Raw genomic sequence first — 20,915 nt, forward strand, 5'->3', positions numbered from 1 at the left:
AAAAACTATATTTTATACAAATATTAAAAACCACTAAAAGTAATTAAAATACAATATCACAGCTCAAGTGTACTTCTGAACATCGGTCTTCCCCAACCAATTAATTCTCAAATTATCTTTTCTCCCTACTCCTTAATAGTTAATCTCTACCCTACCCCTCCCCACCTTGATTCCTTCCTTTATAGACGATATCACAATCTACCATGGGCATGCTCAGATATCTGTTTGCTTGTTTACAGTCTTTGTCCCCCATGGACTGCAAACCCCGTGAGGACAAGGGCTTTGAAGATCTTTTTCACCTCCAGACCCTAGTACTGCAGATGGCAGGCTCAACAGATATATGCTAAAGAAATGGATGAGTGACGGCAGCCTCTAGTTCTCTAAGTTTCCGTCCTTCAGCTTCCTGCTTACTTTCTCCTTCCCATCTTCTCCCTTAACAAATAACTAATTAAAAAATAGTTCTTTTCAAATTATTATTTTTTAAAGTCTGTCTCTCAAGGCAGGCTTTCTATAATTTTAGCTTATTAATGGCACCCAGTAAAAGGGAAGAAGTGACGACTTACTGGTGGCTCAGTTCTCTTATTTCACACGGCTTGAAGCACCATTCTTTGGCCAGTTTTTCTTGTTGAGATGCTTCTTCTAAAAACACTATCTTTAAAGGAAAGAAAAGAAAAGAATCACATATTAGTGAGTCATAGTCACTTGTTTTCATTAAATATGTAAATCTTCTTAAAAGAAACTATACTGTAGCTGAGTTAAAAGGTATTTGACACCAAATGGAATTGAGTTTAGAGGCAAAAAAAAAAAAGATCGAGGTTTACTTTTGGTCATCCAAAGACAAGCTGTGTGTGATATCTCCTTTTCTGCATTAACATCAATGTAAACGAGGCTTGAAAAATTCTCAATTGAAGATACATGGTATTAAAAATGGCTAATGTGGCTGGGCGCGGTGGCTCACGCCTATAATCCCAGCACCTTGGGAGGCCAACGTGGGCAGATAACAAGGTCAAGAGATCAAGACCATCCGGCCAACATGGTGAAATCCTGTCTCTACTAAAAAAATACAAAAATTAGCTGGGCGTGGTAGCATGCACCTGTAATCCCAGCTACTTGGGAGGCTGAGACAGGAGAATGGGTTGAATCCAGGAGGCAGAGGTTGCAGTGAGCCAAGATGGCACCACTGCACTACAGCCTGGCAACAGAGCTAGACTCCATCTCAAAAACAAAAAAAAAAAGACTAATGGGAGACGCAGAGCAACATGGCAGAAGAGAAGGCTTCAGCAATCACCCCCTGCGAGGGCATCACTTTAACAACTAACTATATTAAAAAGCACCTTCATAAGAACTAAAAATCAGGTGAGCAGTCACAGTACCTGGTTTTAACTTCATCTCACTGAAAGAGGCACTGAAGAGATACAAAAACCGGTCTTGAATTGCATATGCTACTCCTTCCCCACCCACCGGGTCATGGTGATGTGGTGTGAAGAGCATTTCTGGGTGCTGGTGGAGGGAGAGCATAGCAATTGAGAGCCGCTGAATTCAGTGCTGTTCTGTTATAACAGAAAAGAAAACTGGACCAAACTTAGCTGATGCCTGCCCACAGAGGGAGCATTTAAACCAGCCCTGGCCAGAGGGGAATGGCTGATCCCAGCAGTTGGAACTTGAGTTCCCACAAGCCTCTCCATAGCCCACACTGGCTAAAGTGCCCAGTGGCCCTAATAAACTTAAAAGGAAATTTAGGCCACAAGGTCTGCAACTTTTATATGAGTCCTAGTGCTGAACTGCGCCCAGAGACAATAGACTGGGTGAGGAGGGGGGCGGAACACAACCTCCTGAGACACAAATTGGGGTGGCTGCAGGAGTGCTGGCATCACCCCTCCCCTAACTCCAGGCTGCACAGCTCACAGCTCCAAAAGAGACTCCTTCCTTCCACTCGAGGAGAGGAGAGAAAAGAGTGGGGAGGACTTTTTCTTGCATCTTGGATACTGGGTCTGCCACAGCAGGACAGGGCACCTGTCAGGGGTGTGAGGTTCTCTTTCCAGGCCCTAGCTCCTTGACAGCATTTCTAGATATACTTTGGGCCAAAAGAGAATCTTATGCCTTGAAGGAAAGGACTCAGTCCTGGTAGGATTCATCATCTGCTAAATGAAGAGTCCTTGGGCCCAAATAACCAGCAATATGCAGGTACTATGCTGAGGGCCTTGGGTGAAACTCACTACATTCCCAGGTGTGGTGGCTATGGGGTAAGACTCCTGCTTGAGGAAAGCAGAGAGTAAAGTAAATGGTACTTTGTCTTGCACTTTAAATACCAGCTCAGCCACGAAAGGATAAAACATCAGGCAGGCTCTTGGGGGCCCCAATTCCAGGACCTGGCTCTTATATAGCATTTATGGATCTGCCCTGGGCCAGAGGGAAGCCAACTTCCCTGAAGAGTGAATCCAAGGCCAGGCAGAATTCACTACAATTTGACTAAGAGTCCTTGGGCCTTAAGGGAACATAGGCAGTAGTCTGGCAGTACTTTCCCTGGACTTGTGGTGGCAGTGGCCACGAGGTGAGGCTCCTCTACCTTTGAAAAGAGGAGGGAAGTGTGGGAAAGACTGCATCTTGTGATTTGAGTGCCAGCTCAGTCACAGTACAGTAGAACACCAGGTGGCTTTCTAAGGCTTTTGACTCTACTTGCTGGCTCCCTGAGGGCACCTCTAGAACTGCCCAGGCGATTGGGGTGACTCACTACCCTGAAGGGAAGGATACAAGCCTGGCTGGCTTCACCACCTGCTGATGGCAGAGCCCCAGGGCCTTGAGTGAACATAGACAGTAGCCAAGGAGTGATTACAGCAAGCCTTTGGCAACACCCAGTGCTGTACTGGCTTCAAGTCTGACCCAGCACATTCATAATGATTGTGGCCACCGAGGTGCTTGTGTCACTCTACCCTGAGCTTCAGGTGGTTAAGAACAGAGAGACAGACTGTTTGTTTGGGAGACAGTAAGGGAAGAGAACAAGAGTCTCTGCCTGGTAGAGCAGAGAATTCTCCCAGATTTTATCCAGGACCATCAAGGCACTACCTTTATGAGTCTGCAAGAACTACACTGTTGCTGGGCTTGGGATGCACGCTAAAGCACATACAGCTTAGATCACAACACCCAAGTCCTTTCAAATATGTGGAAAGCCTTTCCAAGAAAGACAGGTACAAACAAGCCCAGACAATGACAACTACAATAAATACCTAACTCTTCAATGCCCAGGCACAGACAAACATCTACAAGTATCAAGACATTCCAGGAAAAAAATGACCTTACCAAAGAACTAAAGAAAGTACCAGGGACTAATTCAGGAGAAAGATATGTAAACTTTCAGAAAGAGAATTCAAAATACGTGTTTTGAGGAAACTCAAAGAAATTCAAGACAACACAGAGAGAAAATTCAGAATTCTATCAGATAAATTTAACAAAGAGATCGAAATGATTAAAAAGAATCAAGCAGAAATTCTGAAGCTGAAAAATGTAATTGGCATAATGAAGAATACAGCAGAGTGTTTTAATAGCAGAATTGATCAAGCAGAAGAAAGAATTAGTGAGCTTGAAAATAGGCTATTTGAAAATACACAGAGGAGACAAAAGTAAAAAGAATAAAAAACAATGAAGCAAGCCTATAGGATCTAAAAAATCCACAAATTCAATAACTCTTAGATTTGCCTCTAAAGAGGAGGTAGGAAAAGAGATAGGGATGGAAAGTTTATTCAAAGGGATGATAAAGAACCTTCCAAACCTAGAGAAAGGTAGCAATACCTAAGTACAAGAAGGTAATAGAATATCAAGCACATTTAGTCCAAAGACTACCTCAAGGCATATAATAATCAAACTCTCAAAGATCAAGGATAAAGAAAGGATCTAAAAGTAGCAAGAGATAAGAAACATGGCTGGGCACGGTGGCTCACGTCTGCAATCTCAGCACTGTGGGAGGCCAAGGTGGGTGGATCACCTGAGGTCAGGAGTTCGAGATCAGCCTGGTCAACATGGTGAAACATTGTCTCTACTAAAAAATACAAAAAATTAGCCAGGTGTGGTAGTAGGCATCTGTAATCCCAGCTACTCAGGAGGCTGAGGCAAGAGAATCTCTTGAACCCAGTAAGCAGAGGTTGCAGTGAGCTGAAATCACACCATTGCACTCCAGCCTGGGCAATAAGAGCAAAACTCCATCTCAGAAGGAAGGAAGGAGAGAGGGAAGGAGGGATGGAGGAGGGAGGGAGGGAACACACAACGGAACTCCAATACATCTGGCAGCAGGCTTTTCCATGGGAAGCTTACAGGCCAGGAAAGAGTGGCATGACACATTTAAAGGCTGAAGGAATATCAACTATCAAAATAATACCAAAAAAACCTTTTATCCTAAAATAGAGTATCTGGCAAAATATCCGTCAGACATGAAGGAGAAATAAAGACTTTCCCAGACAAACAAAAGCTGAGGAATTTCATCAACACTAGGCCTGTCGTATAAGAAATACTGAAGGGAGTACTTCAGTCAGAAAAAAAGGATGTTAATGAGTAACAAGTAATCACATGAAGGTACAAAACTCACTGGTACTAGTAAGTACACAGAAAAACACAAATATTATAACACTGGAACCATGGTGTATAAACTACTGTTATGACCAAGAGAGATTTATTCCTGGGATGTAAGGATGGTTCAACATCTGCAAATCAATCAATGTGATACATCACATTAGCAGCATGAAGGACAAATACCTTATGCTCACTTCACTTGATGCTGAAAAAGCATTTGAGTAAATTCAACATTCCTTCACGATAAAAACCCTTAAAAACCTGGTTACTGAAGGGCCATACCTCAACATAATAAAAGCCATATATGATAGACCCATAGCTAGTATCACACTGAATGGGAAATAACAGAAAGCCTTTCCTCTTAGATCTGGGACATGACAAGGATGACCACTTTCACCACTGTTATTCAACATAGTACTGGAAGTCCCAAGTAGAGCAATCATACAAGAGACAGAAATAAAGGGCCTCCAAATTGAGATCAAAGTTATATTATATTTGTTTGCTGACAATATGATCTTATATTTGAAAAAATCTAAAGATTCCATACAAAAAAAAACTATTAGAACTGATGAACAAATTCAGTAAAGTTGCAGGATACAAAATCAGCATACAAAAATCAGTAGCATTTCTGTATGCCAACAGTAAACACTCTGAAAAAGAAATTAAAAAGTAATCACATTTACGATTGCCACAAATAAAATTAAATATCTAAGAATTAACTTAACCAAAGAAGTGAAAGTTCTCTATAATGAAAACCATAAAATACTGAAGAAAGAAATTGAAGAGGACACCAAAAAATGGGAAGATATTCCATGTTTATGGATTGAAAGAATCAATGTTGTAAAAATGCCCACACTAGCCAAAGCAATCTATAGATTCACTGCAATCCCTATCAAAATATCAATGACATTCTTTACAGAAATAGAGAAAGCAATCCTAAAAATTATATGAAACCACAAAAGACCCAGAATAGCCAAAGCTATTTTAAGCAAAAAGGACATAACTGGAAGAATAATATTACCTGACTTTAAATTATAGTACAGAGCTATAGTAACCAAAATAGCACAGTACTGGCATAAAAACAAAACAGACACACAGACCAATGGAACATAATAGAGAACCCAGAAACAAATACACACACCTACAGTGAACTCATTTTTGACAAAGGTGCCAAGAACATACACTGGGGAAAAGATGGTATCGTCAGTAAATGGTGCTGGGGAAATTGGATGCCCATATGCAGAAAAATGAAACTGACCCCTATCTTTACCATATATAAAAATCAAATCAAAATGTATTAAAGACTTAAATCTAACACTTCAGACTACGAAACTACTACAAGAAAACACTGGGGGAAATCTCCAGGTCTGGGCACAAATTTCCTGTGTAATACCTCATGAGCACGGGGAACCAAAACAGAAATGGGCAAATGGGATCATATCAAATTAAAAGTCTTCTGCACAGTAAAGGAAACAATCAACAAAGTGAAAAGATACCCCACAGAACGTGAGAAAACATCTTCAAACTACCCATCTGGCAAGGGATTAATAACCAGAATATATGTAAGGAGCTCAAACAACTCTAGGAAAAAAATCTAACATACAAATAGCAAAGAAGCACATAAAAATGTGCTCAACATCGTTGATCAGCAGCCAAATGTAAATCAAAACTACAATGAGATGTCATTTCATCCCAGTTAAAATGGCTCGTATCCAAGACAGGCAATGATAAACGCTGGTGAGGATGTGGAGAAATGGGAACACTCATACATTGTTGCTGGAAATGTAAGTTAGTAAAACCACCATGGAGAACAGTTTGGAGTTTCCTCAGAAAACTAAGAATAGAGCTACCAGATGATCCAGAAATCCTATCACTGGGTATCTACCCAAAAGAATGAAAATCAAAATGTGGAAGACATGTCTGCACTCCTCTTAATTGTAGCACTGTTCACGATAACTAAGATTTGGTAGCAACCTAAGTGTCCATCAACGGATGAATGGATAAAGAAAATGTGGTACCTATATACAATACAGTACTATTCGGCCATAAAAAAAGAATGAGATCCTATCATTTGCAATATGGATGGAACTGGAGATCAGGAAGTGAAATAAGCCAGGTACAGAAAGACAAACATCACACGTTCTCACTTATTTCTGGAAGCTAAAAATCAAAACAATTGAAATCATGGAAATAGTAGAGTGATGGTTACCAGAGACTGAAAGGGGTAGTTAGAGCAGGGATGGGGGAATGGTTAGTGGATATGAAAGAGAAAAATAGAAAGAAGGAATAAGACCTACTACTTGATAGCACAGCAGGATGACTATGGTCAATAATAACTTAATTGTACATTTTAAAATAACTAAAAGAATATAATTGGATTGGTTTGTAATACAAAGGATAAATGCTTGAGGGGATGGATACCCCATTCTCCATGATGTAATTATTATGCATCGTGTATCTTTATAAAAACATTTCATGTACTCTATAACTATATACACCTACTATGTACCCACAAAATTAGAAATAATTTTTTTTTGAGATGGAGTCTTGCTCTGTCACCCAAGCTGAAGTGCAATGGTGCAATATCACCTCACTGCAACCTCCACCTGCCTTAGCCTCCCAAGTAGCTGGAATTAGAAGCATCCACCACATGCCTGGCTTTTTTTTTTTTTTTTTTTTTTTTTTTAAGTAGAGACAGGGTTTCACCATGTTGACCAGGCTGGTTTTAAACTCCTGACCTCAAATGATCCACCTTCCTCAGCCTCCTAAAGTGCTGGGATTACAGGCATGAGGCACACTTTCAAGTGTAAAAATATATTGCATTAGTAAAAACTCTACAAGGGAAATAGAATAGAATTAGTAATTTAAGAAGAAAAAGGGATGACAGTTTGAAGAGGGAAATTATAAATAATAATAATGGTAGTCTGTAATTGCTGCATAATAAAATAAAGTTTACTGTGTTGTGTTCAATATAAAACCTAACCTCCAGTTCTGCTTAGAATTAACTAACTCCCTGTAAAATCTACCTTATCTATTCTCCCCACATTCTCAGCAAAGTTCCCAGGCCTCTCAAGACCCCTGTTTTTCTTGCTGACCAGCTGCAAGCTCACAGGGCAAGATAACACTCAAAGAATGTACAAAGCATTTCTCAAAATGCTATTTTTCAAATGCAACGTACATCACAAGACATGTTACAAATGAATTAACTGTTCTTTGTTCTGGCTTCTGTGAACCTGTTAGCTGCTACCTCATCCTGGATGTATAAAAAGTTCCCCATTTTCTTTCTCTTTTGCTCAGCCTTGGGATGCTAATCCTTTGAGCTGGTGGCCACCTTAATAAAACCTTCCTGTTTCACCCATTGGTCTCTCTGGTCTCCTGAACGTTTTGCAACAAGTGGACCCTTGAATAATCAGGGGTTAGGAGCACCATAGTCTAAAATGCACAATAACTTTTGACTTCCCGGAAACTTAACTACTAAATAGCCTACTGTTGACCAAAGACTTACCAATAACATAAACATAATCAACATAAAGTTGATTTACACATATTTTCTATTTTATATATATTATATACTGTATTCTTCACTAAAGTAAGCTAAAGAAAAGAAAACATGGTGGGGTGAAGTGGCTCATGCCTGTAATCCCAGCACTTTGGGATGTTGAGGCAGGCAGATTACTTGAGGTCAGGAGTTTGAGACCAACCTGGCCAACATGGTAAAACCCCATCTCTACTAAAAATATAAAAATTAGCAGGGTGTGGTGGCGGGTACCTGTAGTCCCAGCTACTTGGGGGACTGAGGCACAAGAATCGCTTGAACCTAGGAGGCGGAAGCTGCAGTGTGCTGAGATCCCAAAACTGCATTCTAGCCTGCATGACACAACACAGCAGAGACTCTGTCTCAAAAAAAAAAAAAAAAAAAAAAAACAAGAAAAGGAAAGAAAACATTAACAACCTACTCTTACAATAACTAACCCATTCCCTTGATAATGGCATTAATCCATTCATGAGAGCTTCATCCCTATGACCCAGTCACTTTTTAAAGGCCCTACCTCTGAATACTGTTACAATAGCAATTAAATATTAACATGAGTTTCAGAGAAAAATACTCAAACCATAGGATTCTGCCCCTGTCCCTGCAAAACTCAGGTCGTTTTCACATACAAAATATATTCATTTCCTTTTCTTTTTCTTTTTTTTCGAGATGGGGTCTCACTCTGTCACCCAGGCCAGAGTGCAGTCACATGATCTTGGCTCACTGCAACCCCCACCTCCCAGGCTCAAGTGATCCTCCCACTAGAGCCTCCAGAGTAGCTGGGACCACAGGCATGTGCCACCACACCTGGCTAATTTTTGTATTTTTGGTAGAGAAGGGGTTTCACCATGTTGCCCAGGCTGGTATCGAACTCCTGAGCTCAAGTGATCTGCCTGCCTTGGCTTCCCAAAGTGCTAGGATTACAGGCTTGATCCACTGCATCTGGCCTAAAACAGATTCATTTCATCCCAACAGTCCCAAAAGTTTTAAGTTGTTTCAGCATCAACTTAAAAGTCCAGAGTCTCAGGCCAGGCATAGTGGCTTATGCCTGTAATCTCAGCACTTTGGGAGGCTGAGGTGGGAGGATCACTGGCACCCAGGAGTTCGAGACCAGTAGCATAGCAAGACTCCATCTCTACTAAAAAATAAAAATAAATTAGCCAGGTGTAGTGGTGCATGCCTGTAGTCCCAGCTATTCAGGAGGCTGAGGTGGGAGGATCACTAGAGCTGGGAGGTCAAGGCTACAGTGAGCTGTGATCACACCACTGTAGTGACAGAGTGAAACCCTGTCTCCAAAAAAAAAAAGTCTAGAATCTCATCTATATCAGATGTCAGTGAGATTCAAGACAGGATTCATCCGTAGGCATATTCTTACAGCCATGAGGCTGTGAAATCAAATTAGTTATTTACTAGTTATTTACAAATTAGTTATACAATGGTGGGACAAGCATAGGATAGACAGTCCCATTTCGAAAAGGGAGAAATAGGCAAAAAGAAAAGAGTAACAGACTCCAAGTATGTCCAAAAACTCAATAGGAAAAAACACTATATTTAAGCTCTATATTTAGAGAATAATCTTTGACTCCCATTTTCTGCATCCTGGGCACACAGGTCTTGGGCAGCCCCACTCCTATGGCTTTCCTAGGCGCAGTCCATGTTTCAGCTCTCACAGGTTGGAGTCTCCTGCCTGCTGCTCTCCCAGGCTGAGGTTACTAGAGTCTCAGTGGCAGTCCTGCTCCCAGGGCTCCACTAGGCATCACCCTAGTGAGGACTCTTTGTGGCAGCTCTGGCACTAACCCCAACCCCACATTCTTGTGCCATAGTTGGGGCTCTCTGCAGTGGTTCTGCTCCTGTGACAGGTCTCTGCCTGGGGCTCCAGGCTGTTTGCAACATACTTTGAAATCTAGGTGGACAAAGCCATGCCCCCACAGTTCTTGCATTCTGCATGCCTGCAAACTCAACACCACATGGATGCAACCAGGATTTGCCACTTCTGAAGTTGTGGCCTGAGCCACACATGGACCTGTTTGAGCCATGGCGGGAGCAGTGAGAGAGGCACGTGCTGGAATGCAGGAAGCAGAGATGGGAGGTGGGTCTGGGCAGTGAGCCTGTGTAGGTTGCTCCTAGCCCAACCCCTCAAACTATTCTGCCCTCTTAGAGCTCTGGGCCTGTGATGGGAGGGGAAGCCTCAAAGATCTCTGAAATGCCTTCCAAGCCTATCTCCTATTGTATTAATGGTGGCTCTCTTCTGTCTGTATTAATCTCATCAGTTAATAGTCTCTTGGTTCCGCACTAGAATGCTTTTTTGTTGTTTACACGGCCAGGCTGCAAATTTTTCAAATCTTTTCACAGAGCTTTCTTCTCCATTATAAATTCCATCTTTAAATCATTCCTTTCCTCTAGCATCTTACTATAAGTGGTTAAAAGTAGCCATGCATCAGCCTGAATGCTTTGCTGCTTAAATACGTCTTCTGCTAGATATCGTATTTCATCACTTTGAAATTCCGACTTTCACAAAGCCCTCAGGTATACACACATTTTAGCCAAGTTTTTTCTAGTTTATAACAAGGACGGCCTTTGCTCTAGTTGCCAGTACCTTATTCCTCAGTTCCATCTGAGACCTCAACAGAATGCCCTTTACTGTCCATACTTCTATCAACATTCTGGTCATGACCACTTAGGTAATCTTTGAGAATTCAAAACTTTCCCCAGTCTTCTCTTCTTCTGAGCCTTCACCAGAATCACTCTCAGTCCTCCATTTACAGCAATCTAGGCTTTCTCTAGCCTCCTCCTCCAAATTCTTCCAGCCTTTACTCATTACCCAGTTCGAAAGCCACTTGCACATTTTTATGTATCCATTATTGCAACAACCTTGGTCTTGATACCAATTTTCTTAGTACATTTTCTCCTGCTACAACAGAATACCACAGATTGATAATGTATAAAGAGCAAAATGGATTTGGCTCACTGGTTTGGAGGCTAGGAATTCCATGAGCATGGCAGCAGCATCTAGCCAGGGTCATCACACAGCAGAAAGGTGGGAGAGCATAAGAAAGAGGGAAGCATGCGAGGCCAGACTCCAGTCAAGATAACCACTCCCATGCTAACAGGATTAATCCATTTATGGGGGCTCTGTCCTCGTGACTTAATCACTTCTGAAAGGCCCCACCTCTGCATACTATTACAATGGCAATTGAGTTTCAACACGAGTTTCTGAGAGGACAAACATCCAAACCATAGCAAGTGTCTAGATAATGACAGTGGTTATCTTTTTAGGAAAGAAGTTGAGAGTGACTCCATTTTCATCTTTACTCCTTTTTAGATATAAAGTTGTTAAAAATAAATGTCTTATTCTAGCCAATACAATAAAGCTAATTACATTAAAATGTATACAAAAATGCAAAGTATGAAAAGTAGAAATATATACAGACAGTATCTACTCATGGAACTTAAGGTTGAGGAGTTAAGACAGGCAGAGGTAGAAATTGAATTAGACTACAAGAAGGGAGGATGAGGAAGTGCAATAGCCCTATGGGTCCAAATGGAGAAATAGGAAGTGTGATCAGTGAAGATTTCAAAGAAAAGGCAGAACTCGGACAGTGATTGGTAGGATTTGGTACTTGATAAGTATCCAGGGTTGTGGGGAAAGGGATGGAAGCAGTAACAACACGAGCAGAGGCAAAGAGCAAAAAGCTACAAGATGTGATACAGACCATGTGTCCATGTATTCTATAAATAACATGGATGTATAAATAACATGGTTGGGGACAATTTTAATTCACAAATCAAGTATCTAATCGATTTTTTGTCTTGCTTTCATTCATATTTTCACTCAGAAAATACTTCCTGAGTGCTACCTGTATGCTCAGGATTATTCCAGAGACTGGGAACAATAAATGGATAGATTAATATATACGGCATATTGAGTGTTATGATGAAAATAAAGGGAAGTAAGTAGACAGACTAAAATGTGGAGTGTGATGGTTTCTCTGAGGAATGAGGTTTAAGCAGACATTTGCATAAAGGAAGAGGGTGAACCACTTGGGCTTTTGGGGAAAAGCATACCAGCCAGAGGGAGTATCTAGCAATGACCCCAAAATGAGAATGTGCTTGGCAAGTTTTGAAACACCAGAGACGATAGTGGGGCTACAGTACAAGGACTAGAAGAAAGAGTGGCAGGAAATCAGATCAAGGAGGTAGCCAGGGATCAGCCCTCAGATTTATTTTCAGGAAATCTCTATAAATATTTTGGAAAACAAATGTGGCAAAACTACAAAGTATGATTGACACTTTCTTCACGGGGCTACTTCTTTTTCATCCCAGGGTTTCCTGGATTTATGCAGAAAACATGTTCACTCACTCACCATCTAATGAATGTCTGTGTTGTTATTCCTTCACCTGTTTATACTCATTCACCATCTAGTGAGTGTCCACCATGGCCAATGGGCCTTCCCCTTCACAGGCCGCACTCTAGGTGGGCTGTTAAGCACATATACAAGTCATTAACAACCAAGTGTCACAAAATAATAAAATCACAGATGGTTCCAGCTGGCAGGTACCTTCTGAACCGACCCCTTGTTTTCCAGATGAGGAAACTGACTTCCTTCTGCTGAGCAAACAACTCCAAGTGCTTTCTTACTTGAAACTGGGACTATTTAGGATGAGCAATAATGCGACTGTCAGGAATACTAAAGCCAAAAGCAGATGAGTAATGGCTGTCAGCTAATGAAAAAACTGCCACAAGATACAGGCTTCAAACACCAGATGGCAAATTTGGGCAAGTGGCTTGTTGCTATGGAACAGAGTAAACTGCTCTTTGAGCCACTGTGAAATTGCTCAGCCATCCAACAAAGTAAGGTAACAAATTTCAATCCATTATACAAAATCTCCTCTTGAGTCACTGTGAGGGAAGATAAAATCAGATTAAAAAATGAGGTCTCAAAAATTTCTGAGATTTTTGAACAGAGATGAAAATTGTCATATTAGCTCAGTTCATATCAAACAGATTTATGGAAAAGACAGATGAAGTGAGCTAGCCTTTAAATAAAAACCAAAGCGGGGAGAAAACCCTTTCAGACTAGTAGAATGGGGCAAATAATGTTACAAAGGCATCAAAGAATAGCATGAGGCATGAGGGACTTAGATCTTCAGGTCCAATATTCTCATTTCTTAAATAAAGAAACAGGCCAGGTTATTTTGATTGCCTAAGGTACAGAGAAGCCAGGAGTGTCTCCTAAACTAGACCTGTCTTCCAGAGATTCTTCCAAAACTTTATGATTGCTTTTCTAATAGTAAAAACCAAGGATCAGCACAGTTTCTCTAGAAGGTGAGACAGTAAATATTTTAGGCTTTGTGGGCTATATTGTGTCTATTGTACTACTTAAATCTGTCATTGAATTGCAAAAATAACCACAGACAATATGGTAGTAAATGGCTATGGCTATATTCCAATATAACTTTATTTACAGGAACTGATATTTGCATTTTATGTAATTTTCATTTGTTACAAATCTTTCTCCTCCTCTTCACTTTTTTCCAACCATTTAAAAAACATACTTAGCTCACAGGCTATATAACTCAGGCAGGGAGCTGGATTTGGCCTGTGGCCTATTGTTGCCAACCTCTGATGCAGACTCCTAAAAAGATGCATGTAAATTAAAATTATGTAACTTGAAAACCATCCCAGTGGCTTTCACTAGCATTTCTCAGAAGCTTTATATTTATTTATGATTAGCTTCCAATTGGAAATAACATTTCACATTTTTCTTTAATGTCAGGGACTGTTGAAATTCTCTTGGAAGAGAATAGATTCTGGTGGCTTACAAGTATCATTTTGCAGTAGAAAACAAACACTCCTTGATAGATTAATGATGTACCTTTAGGAAGCAACCAAGATGTCCTTCAGTAGAAGAATGGATTAATAAACTATGGTACATCCAGAAAATGGAATACTATTCGCAATAAAAAAATGAGCTATTAAGCCATGAAAATATATAGGGAAACTTACATGCATATTACTAAGTGAAAGACACAAATCTGAAAAAGCTTCATATTACATGATCCCACCGATGAGACATTCTGGAAAAATCAAACTATGGAGACAATAAAAAATCAATAGTTGTCAGAATAAGCAGAGCAGAAGATTTTTAGGACAGTAAAAACACTCCGTATGATACTATAATCGTCAATACATGATTACACATGTGTCCAAAACCACATAATGTACAAATCCCAGAGTGAGCCCTAATGTGAACTGTGGACTTTAGTTGATAACGACATGTCAATGTAGGTTCATCAGTTGTAACAAATGTAGCACTCTGGTCAGGAATGTTGATAATGAGGGGCTATGGATGTGTGGAGGTAGGAGATACATGGGAAAGCACTGTACCTTTCTCTCAATTTTGCTGTGAACCTAAAACTTCTCTAAAAATTGAATTTTTAAAAGATAAATGCAAAGATTCAAGATTTGTAATAGTAATTTAGTGTAATGTCTGTTGCAAAGTGGTATAAGGTATAGACAGTCAAATCTGAATAAAGAAAATAATATTCATGGCAGAAAAAAGTAACTTTAATAATTCTTCTGATCTCTGCAGAAGACACCACTAATAAGTCATTGATATTTAACAAATTTTTATTAGAAAGATAAGCAATATATTCTAAAATGATAGGATGTCTGATAATAATAAAAAGATAAAAATGTATTTCCTGTGTGCCAGTCACCATCCTACACACTTTACATGCATTAACTTCTCTAAACCTCACAAGAACCCTGTGAGGTACTATTACTAGCCCCATTTTGCAGATGATAAAATTGAGGCATAGAGATGTTAAGTACCTTGCCCCAAACATCTGGCAGGTAATAAATCCTGAATTTGAACCCCAGTATGCCTACAGGCTAAGTAAGGGCTTTTAGACACTACATTATGTATTTTTTCCATACAAAAATTCAAAACAAAGAGCCCTCTCCTCTTTTTTCATTTTCTCTTTATAAACTATGTCTTTGTGCCTTTCCTTTCCTTTTCCTTACATTCGTACAGCCCAGATAGGTGGATCCAAGAATGTGGAGGCAGTTGAGGCTAAGTGAGCAGTAAAGGCTGAGAATGCTAATAGGGTCAGGGGAACTAGGGCCAGAGAAACGGAGTGCCAAGGAGGCAGGTGGAATGGGCAAGGTTGTAGCTGAGGAGACAGCCACCAGAGTCAGGAGACTGATTACATATAGGGGTAATATATATTTACATATACACATATACATACGTGCACACACATACTAGCTTTATCTACCTAGAGACCATGAAACCCAGATGCAATTAACACCCCTAGTTCTCAAATCTTGGTTTCTAAATACCATTCTACACTAAACAGAACCAAGTGACCCCAGGGCTTATTCCAGGGCTCTGGCAAAGAAAATACAAGATGAATCTGGAGCATAATTTCGTGCCAAAAGTAAGGAATTGCTAGAATATAATTGGAGAATAGTCAAAAAGACAAGCCACTCTGAACAAACTCCCACTAGCTAAATCTGAGCCAGTTTGAGCATCAAAATAAATAATGATAGTAACGGATTAAAATCCAATGAATAATATGGTAATCCATGAGTCCACAATGATAAGTAAATGAATGAGTACATGAGTGAGAACAAAGAGTTCTTTCTTCCAGTAGAATAGCAACTAGTGTATGTGGAAGAAATGACACAATTAGAAAATGAGCATTTGGCATCCATCATCATAAAAAGCGATTCATGCAAAAATCATCAATGAACGCTAAAACTAGTAGGTGAAAATTTGTTGAGAAACAGGTTGTTTACGTAATTATCAAAGTATCTCTCCACAAAGTTTATTTTACAAAGAGAAATAGTAAGTTTGCAGTGCAGAAAGCTGGCCCACACCACCTCAGCCAAGTGACCAAAGTTAACATCACCAACAAAGGGACAGCGCCACATCCTGTGCCTCCTGACACGATGCACCAAGAGCACAGCATTATTTCTCTGGTGTCCCTGCTAAAAATGCACAGCCTGAATCTAATCATGGGGAAACATCAGACAAACTCAAATTAAGGGACAGTTTGTAAAAAGAAGAAACTGTTCTATATTCTTGAAAATTAACCGGCAAAGAAAGACTAAAGACCCATTAGAAGCCGGTGTGGTGGTTCATGCCTGTAACCCCAGCACTTTGGGAGGCCAAGGCGGGCAGATCACGAGGTCAGGAGTTCGAGACCAGTCTGGCCAACACAGTAAAACCCCTGTCTCAAGTAAAAATACAAAAAATTAGCCGGGTGTGGTAGTATGTGCTTGTAATCCCAGCTACTCGGGAGGCTGAGGCAGGAGAATAATGCGAACCTGGGAGGCGAAGGTTGCAGTGAGCTGAGATTGCACTCCTGACCGGGCAACAGTGTGAAACTGCCTCAAAAAAAAAAAAAAAAAAAAAAAAAAAGCCCTTTACAGATAAAAGGCAGCTAAAGGAATGTGATACATAAATGCAGCCTGTAGTTCTGGGGTAGACTCTGAACAAAAGGAGGGGAAATAGCCATCAAGGGCATTATCGGGCCAGTGGGCAGTCTGAATGGGTCTACAGATTATGTGGTAGAATCTAACCTACGTTAATTTCCTGACCCTTATGTAAGGCAGGGTCCTTATTTTTTAGGGAAAAATGGTATTTAGACTCTAACAGTATGTCTATAACTTACTCTCAGTCCAAAAAAATGTGTGTGTGCACGTGTACATTTGTGTCTACCTATATATGTAGTGAGAGCAGAGAATAATGAAGCAAATTTTGCAAAATATTAACACTGGAGAATCTGGGTGAAGTCTATAGGAGAGTTATTTTGTATATCTTGTAACTTTTTTTTTTTGAGACAGAGTCTTGCTGTGTTGCCAGGCACCAGACTGGAGTGCAATGGCGCGATCTCCGCTCACTGCAACCTCCACTTCCTGGGTTCAAGCAATTCTCCTGCCTCAGCCTCCCAAGTATCTGGGACTACAGGTGCTACAGGCATGCGCCACCATGCCCAGCTAATTTTTGTATTTTACTAGAAACAGAGTTTCACCATGTTGGCCAGGATGGTCTCCATCTCTTGACCTCGTGATCTACCCGCCTCGGCCTCCCAAAGTGCTGGGATTACAGGCGTGAGCCACCACGCCCAGCCTGTTCTTGTAACTTTTAAAATAATTAATGATTTAAAAATAAAATGTTTTTAACTGAAAAACTAAACAATTTGATATTTAGAAACACAAATATACAAACTGAAAGTATAGGCTGGGCACCATGGCTCACACCTGTAACCATAACACTTTGGGAGGTTGAGATGGGAGGATTGCTTGAGCCTGGGAGTTCAAGGTTGCAGTGAGCTACAATCATACCACCGCACACCAGCCTGGGTGACAGAGCAAGACTCTAACTAAAAGAAAGTGAAAAAAGGTAGCAAATGTATAATAAAGGTAAGGTCATGATAAACATAAAATTTAGGATAATGCTGATAAGGGAAGGGAATGGATGGTGGGGACATACACAGAGCTTCAAAGATAACCACAGCTCATCACATCCTTATTCATTACACCTTACATAGACATTATAACTGTACTTTCTTTACCCAATGAGTTAATTAAAAAGAATAACTTCAAAAAAAATAAGTAAAATGTACAAAGATCACCAGAAAAATACATGAGCAAAACCAATTTTCTTTCTTTCTTTTTTTTTTTTTTTGAGATGGAGTCTTGCTCTGTTTCCGATGCTAGAGTGCAATGGCATGATGTCAGCTCACTGCAACTTCTGCCTCCCAGGTTCAAGTCATTCTCTTGCCTCAGCCTCCTGAGTAGCTGGGATTACAGGCACATGCCACCATTCCTAGCTAATTTTTGTATTTTTAGCAGAGATGGGGTTTCACCATGTTGGTCAGGCTGGTCTCAAACTCCTGACCTCATGATCTGTCCCCCTGGCCTCTCAAAATGCTGGGATTTCAAGCCTAAACCACCACACCTGGTCCCAAATTTTCTACTCACAATAAATGTTACTTTTTAAAAATCACAATCTATTTCATGTGAAATGCATGCATTGGTAATCTGTGGAACACCCAAATTACCAGAAGGAAAAAACCACAGGAGAAGTGAAGCCAATGAGGAAGCACAATGACACAGATCTCGTATTTGTAGCACCTCAACACCAGCAATCTAAAACAAGGTCATAATCAGTCCTTTGTTTCGATAAGTAATTGGTAATATGCTAAACAAACCTTAAATATACTTGATAGCTTGTGAATCACTTTGGGATACAAAGAGTTACTGCCTAATGTATTTTTTTTTAAATTCAGAATCCCTTGATGCTTTAACCAACTTGTGGAAGAAGGAAACTGCTTAGATGTGTGTAAAATGAACACTAAGCTTGGAGTAAAATTCACCACAAATCTCCGCTCTAAAGTTAAATGACACATTTGAATCCTGAAATCATCAAACAAGCAAATAATTTCAGCAGCTGCCTCACAAAAGACATCTTCAGAGACTCCATTCAGCAAGTAGACAACTAAGAATGAATTTAGGAAAAGCAATCTCTCTTTTGAAAAACTGAAAGGCAATGTCAGTTGACCACAAAGTTGATCTCAACAGACTGTATCATATACATACATATTGATTTAAAAATGCAGGCACACACAGAAGGACTCACCACACAAGCCTATCCCTTTGGCCAGTTTTTTTTTTAAATGGAGTCTTGCTCTATTGCCCAGGTGGCACTGCAGTGGCGTGATCTCGGCTCACTGCAATCGCTGTCTCCTGGGTTCAAGTAATTCTCCTGCCTCAGCCTCCCAAGTAGCTGGGATTATAGGCACCAATCACACCCAGCTAATTTTTGTATTTTTAGTAGATACGGAGTTTCACCGTGTTGGCCAGGCTGGCCTCGAACTCCTGATCTTGTGATCCATCCGCCTCAGCCTCCCAAAGTGCTGGTTTTACAGGCATGAGGCACTGCACCCAACCAGCCATTTTTTTAAAAAAAAACTTGAAATCTGCCTTAAAGACCTGGCATGAGTTGAACCTCTCCTCCCACCCCAATTTAATGTTACAGTCCTAACCCCCCAATAATTCAGAATGTGACTTTACTTAGAGATAATATCTTTACAGAAGTAATCAAGTTAAAATGAAATCATTAGAATAGGCCCTAATCCAGTATGACTGGTGTCCTTTTGGACACAGGAGCACACATAGACAGAAAATGATTTGAAGAGACACAAGGGAAGATAATCATTTATGAGCAAAGAAGACAGGCCTGGAACAGAGTCCTCAGAAGAAACCAACCCTACTGACTCCTTGACCTTGGACTTCTGGCCTCCAGAATTGTAAGACAATAAATTACTGTTGTTTAAGCCTCCTGTTTGTGGTACTTTGTTACAGCAGTCCTGGGAAACCAATACAGACCCTATAGGAGGAGGGTTATAAGACTGATCTATCGTAATCAATCACTGACAGGAAAACACTGCAGAAACCCCCTTTTTCTTGACTGTAGTCACCTCATCTGAGATAGTTTGAGATGGTCAAAACACACTGGATTTACTGAAGGATCAATCAAGATTCTGCTGTTTGCTAGCTCTGTGAACAAGGGCAAATCCCTTAACCTTTCTAATTTATCATTTTGAAAATACAGTAATGATATCTGCCATATCTCCCTTCAACTCTATGTAGACAAAGTATTTTAAAATGGAGATACGCCAAACATTCCAGTGAACAGTAAAAGTTCTCTGTAAACATAAGGTATTATCCATAGTGTTAATTTTTGATAGGGTAACCAGAGTGGTATTTCAGGACACCATTACTGATCAAATATGCTTTGATTTCAGAAAGGCATCTGACGGCACCAGACAGATAACTTTGCTGGACAAGCTCAAAAAGGTCACGGTGGATGACAGCAGAGTTGGGGAAATTCATAGCTGCTTATGCATTCCTACTCAAAAGGTTGATTAATAGGATGAGGCAAGTATGGCTGGAGAGCTCTTGGAGAGCTCTGGAAACATATCATTGAGCTTGGCCCTAGCCATGTTCTTGCTAATGGCTTAGTGTGAAAGGGTAACAATTTGGAAGGGACAGTTTATTTACTAGAGAGCACAATCTGGTTCTAAAAAGACAGGTACTCCATAAATATGTAAGAATATTATGTATCAAAAAAAATTTTTAAATGTCAAAAATAAACCACAAGCTAACTGGAATGTATGTAAAATACTACACTTATATTTTACACAATTCAAATGCATAGGTGAAGACATATGAGATTTGATCACAGCAAGGACCATGAGTTTAAAATAAGCAGCAGAGAACATAAAAATCAATTCCAGGCCAGACACAGTGGTTCATGCCTGTAATCCCAGCATTTTGAGACACCGAGGCGGGAGGATCACCTGAGGTCAGGAGTTCAAGACCAGGCTGACCAACATGGTGAAACCCCATCTCTACTAAAAATACAAAAATCAGCCAGGCATGGTGGTGCACGCCTATAATCCCAGCTACTCGAGAGTCTGAAGCAGGAAAATCGCTTGATCCCCGGAGGTAGAGGTTGCAGTGAGCAGAGATCATACCATTGCACTCCAGCCTGGGCAACAAGAGTAAAATTCTACCTCAAAAAAAAAAAAAAAAAATTGATTCCAACTCTGGTCAAATATGTAAGTACTCAGGCAGACTTTGCTTTGTATGGATCTGATGTACACGAATTTCCAATACCATGATTTAGTTAAATAATACCAGTTCCCTAACAACATGGTGCAAATATCAGTTACCATGGTATAGTAACTGTGCGTAATTGAATAAAGTGCAAACTTAGCTTCTATTTCTGCAGTCCACAAATCATTA

At 40.3% G+C, this 20,915-nt stretch overlaps 1 protein-coding gene across 2 annotated transcripts in view; it reads right to left on the minus strand.

Moving 5' to 3' along the window:
* GDA (guanine deaminase) overlaps positions 1-20,915 on the minus strand; it is a 111,752-nt gene that overhangs the window by 55,856 nt on the left and 34,981 nt on the right. For both annotated transcript variants that reach the window (XM_064361647.1, XM_064361648.1), the window contains exon 2: positions 564-652. In XM_064361647.1, the coding sequence (XP_064217717.1) occupies positions 564-652 (89 nt within the window). The remainder of the gene's footprint in view (positions 1-563; positions 653-20,915) is intronic.

The sequence above is a fragment of the Aotus nancymaae genome, unplaced genomic scaffold (assembly GCF_030222135.1).
Source record: "Aotus nancymaae isolate 86718 unplaced genomic scaffold, 86718_ANA_hifiasm-v0.15.2.pri h1tg000041l, whole genome shotgun sequence".
Taxonomy (NCBI): Eukaryota; Metazoa; Chordata; class Mammalia; order Primates; family Aotidae; genus Aotus; species Aotus nancymaae.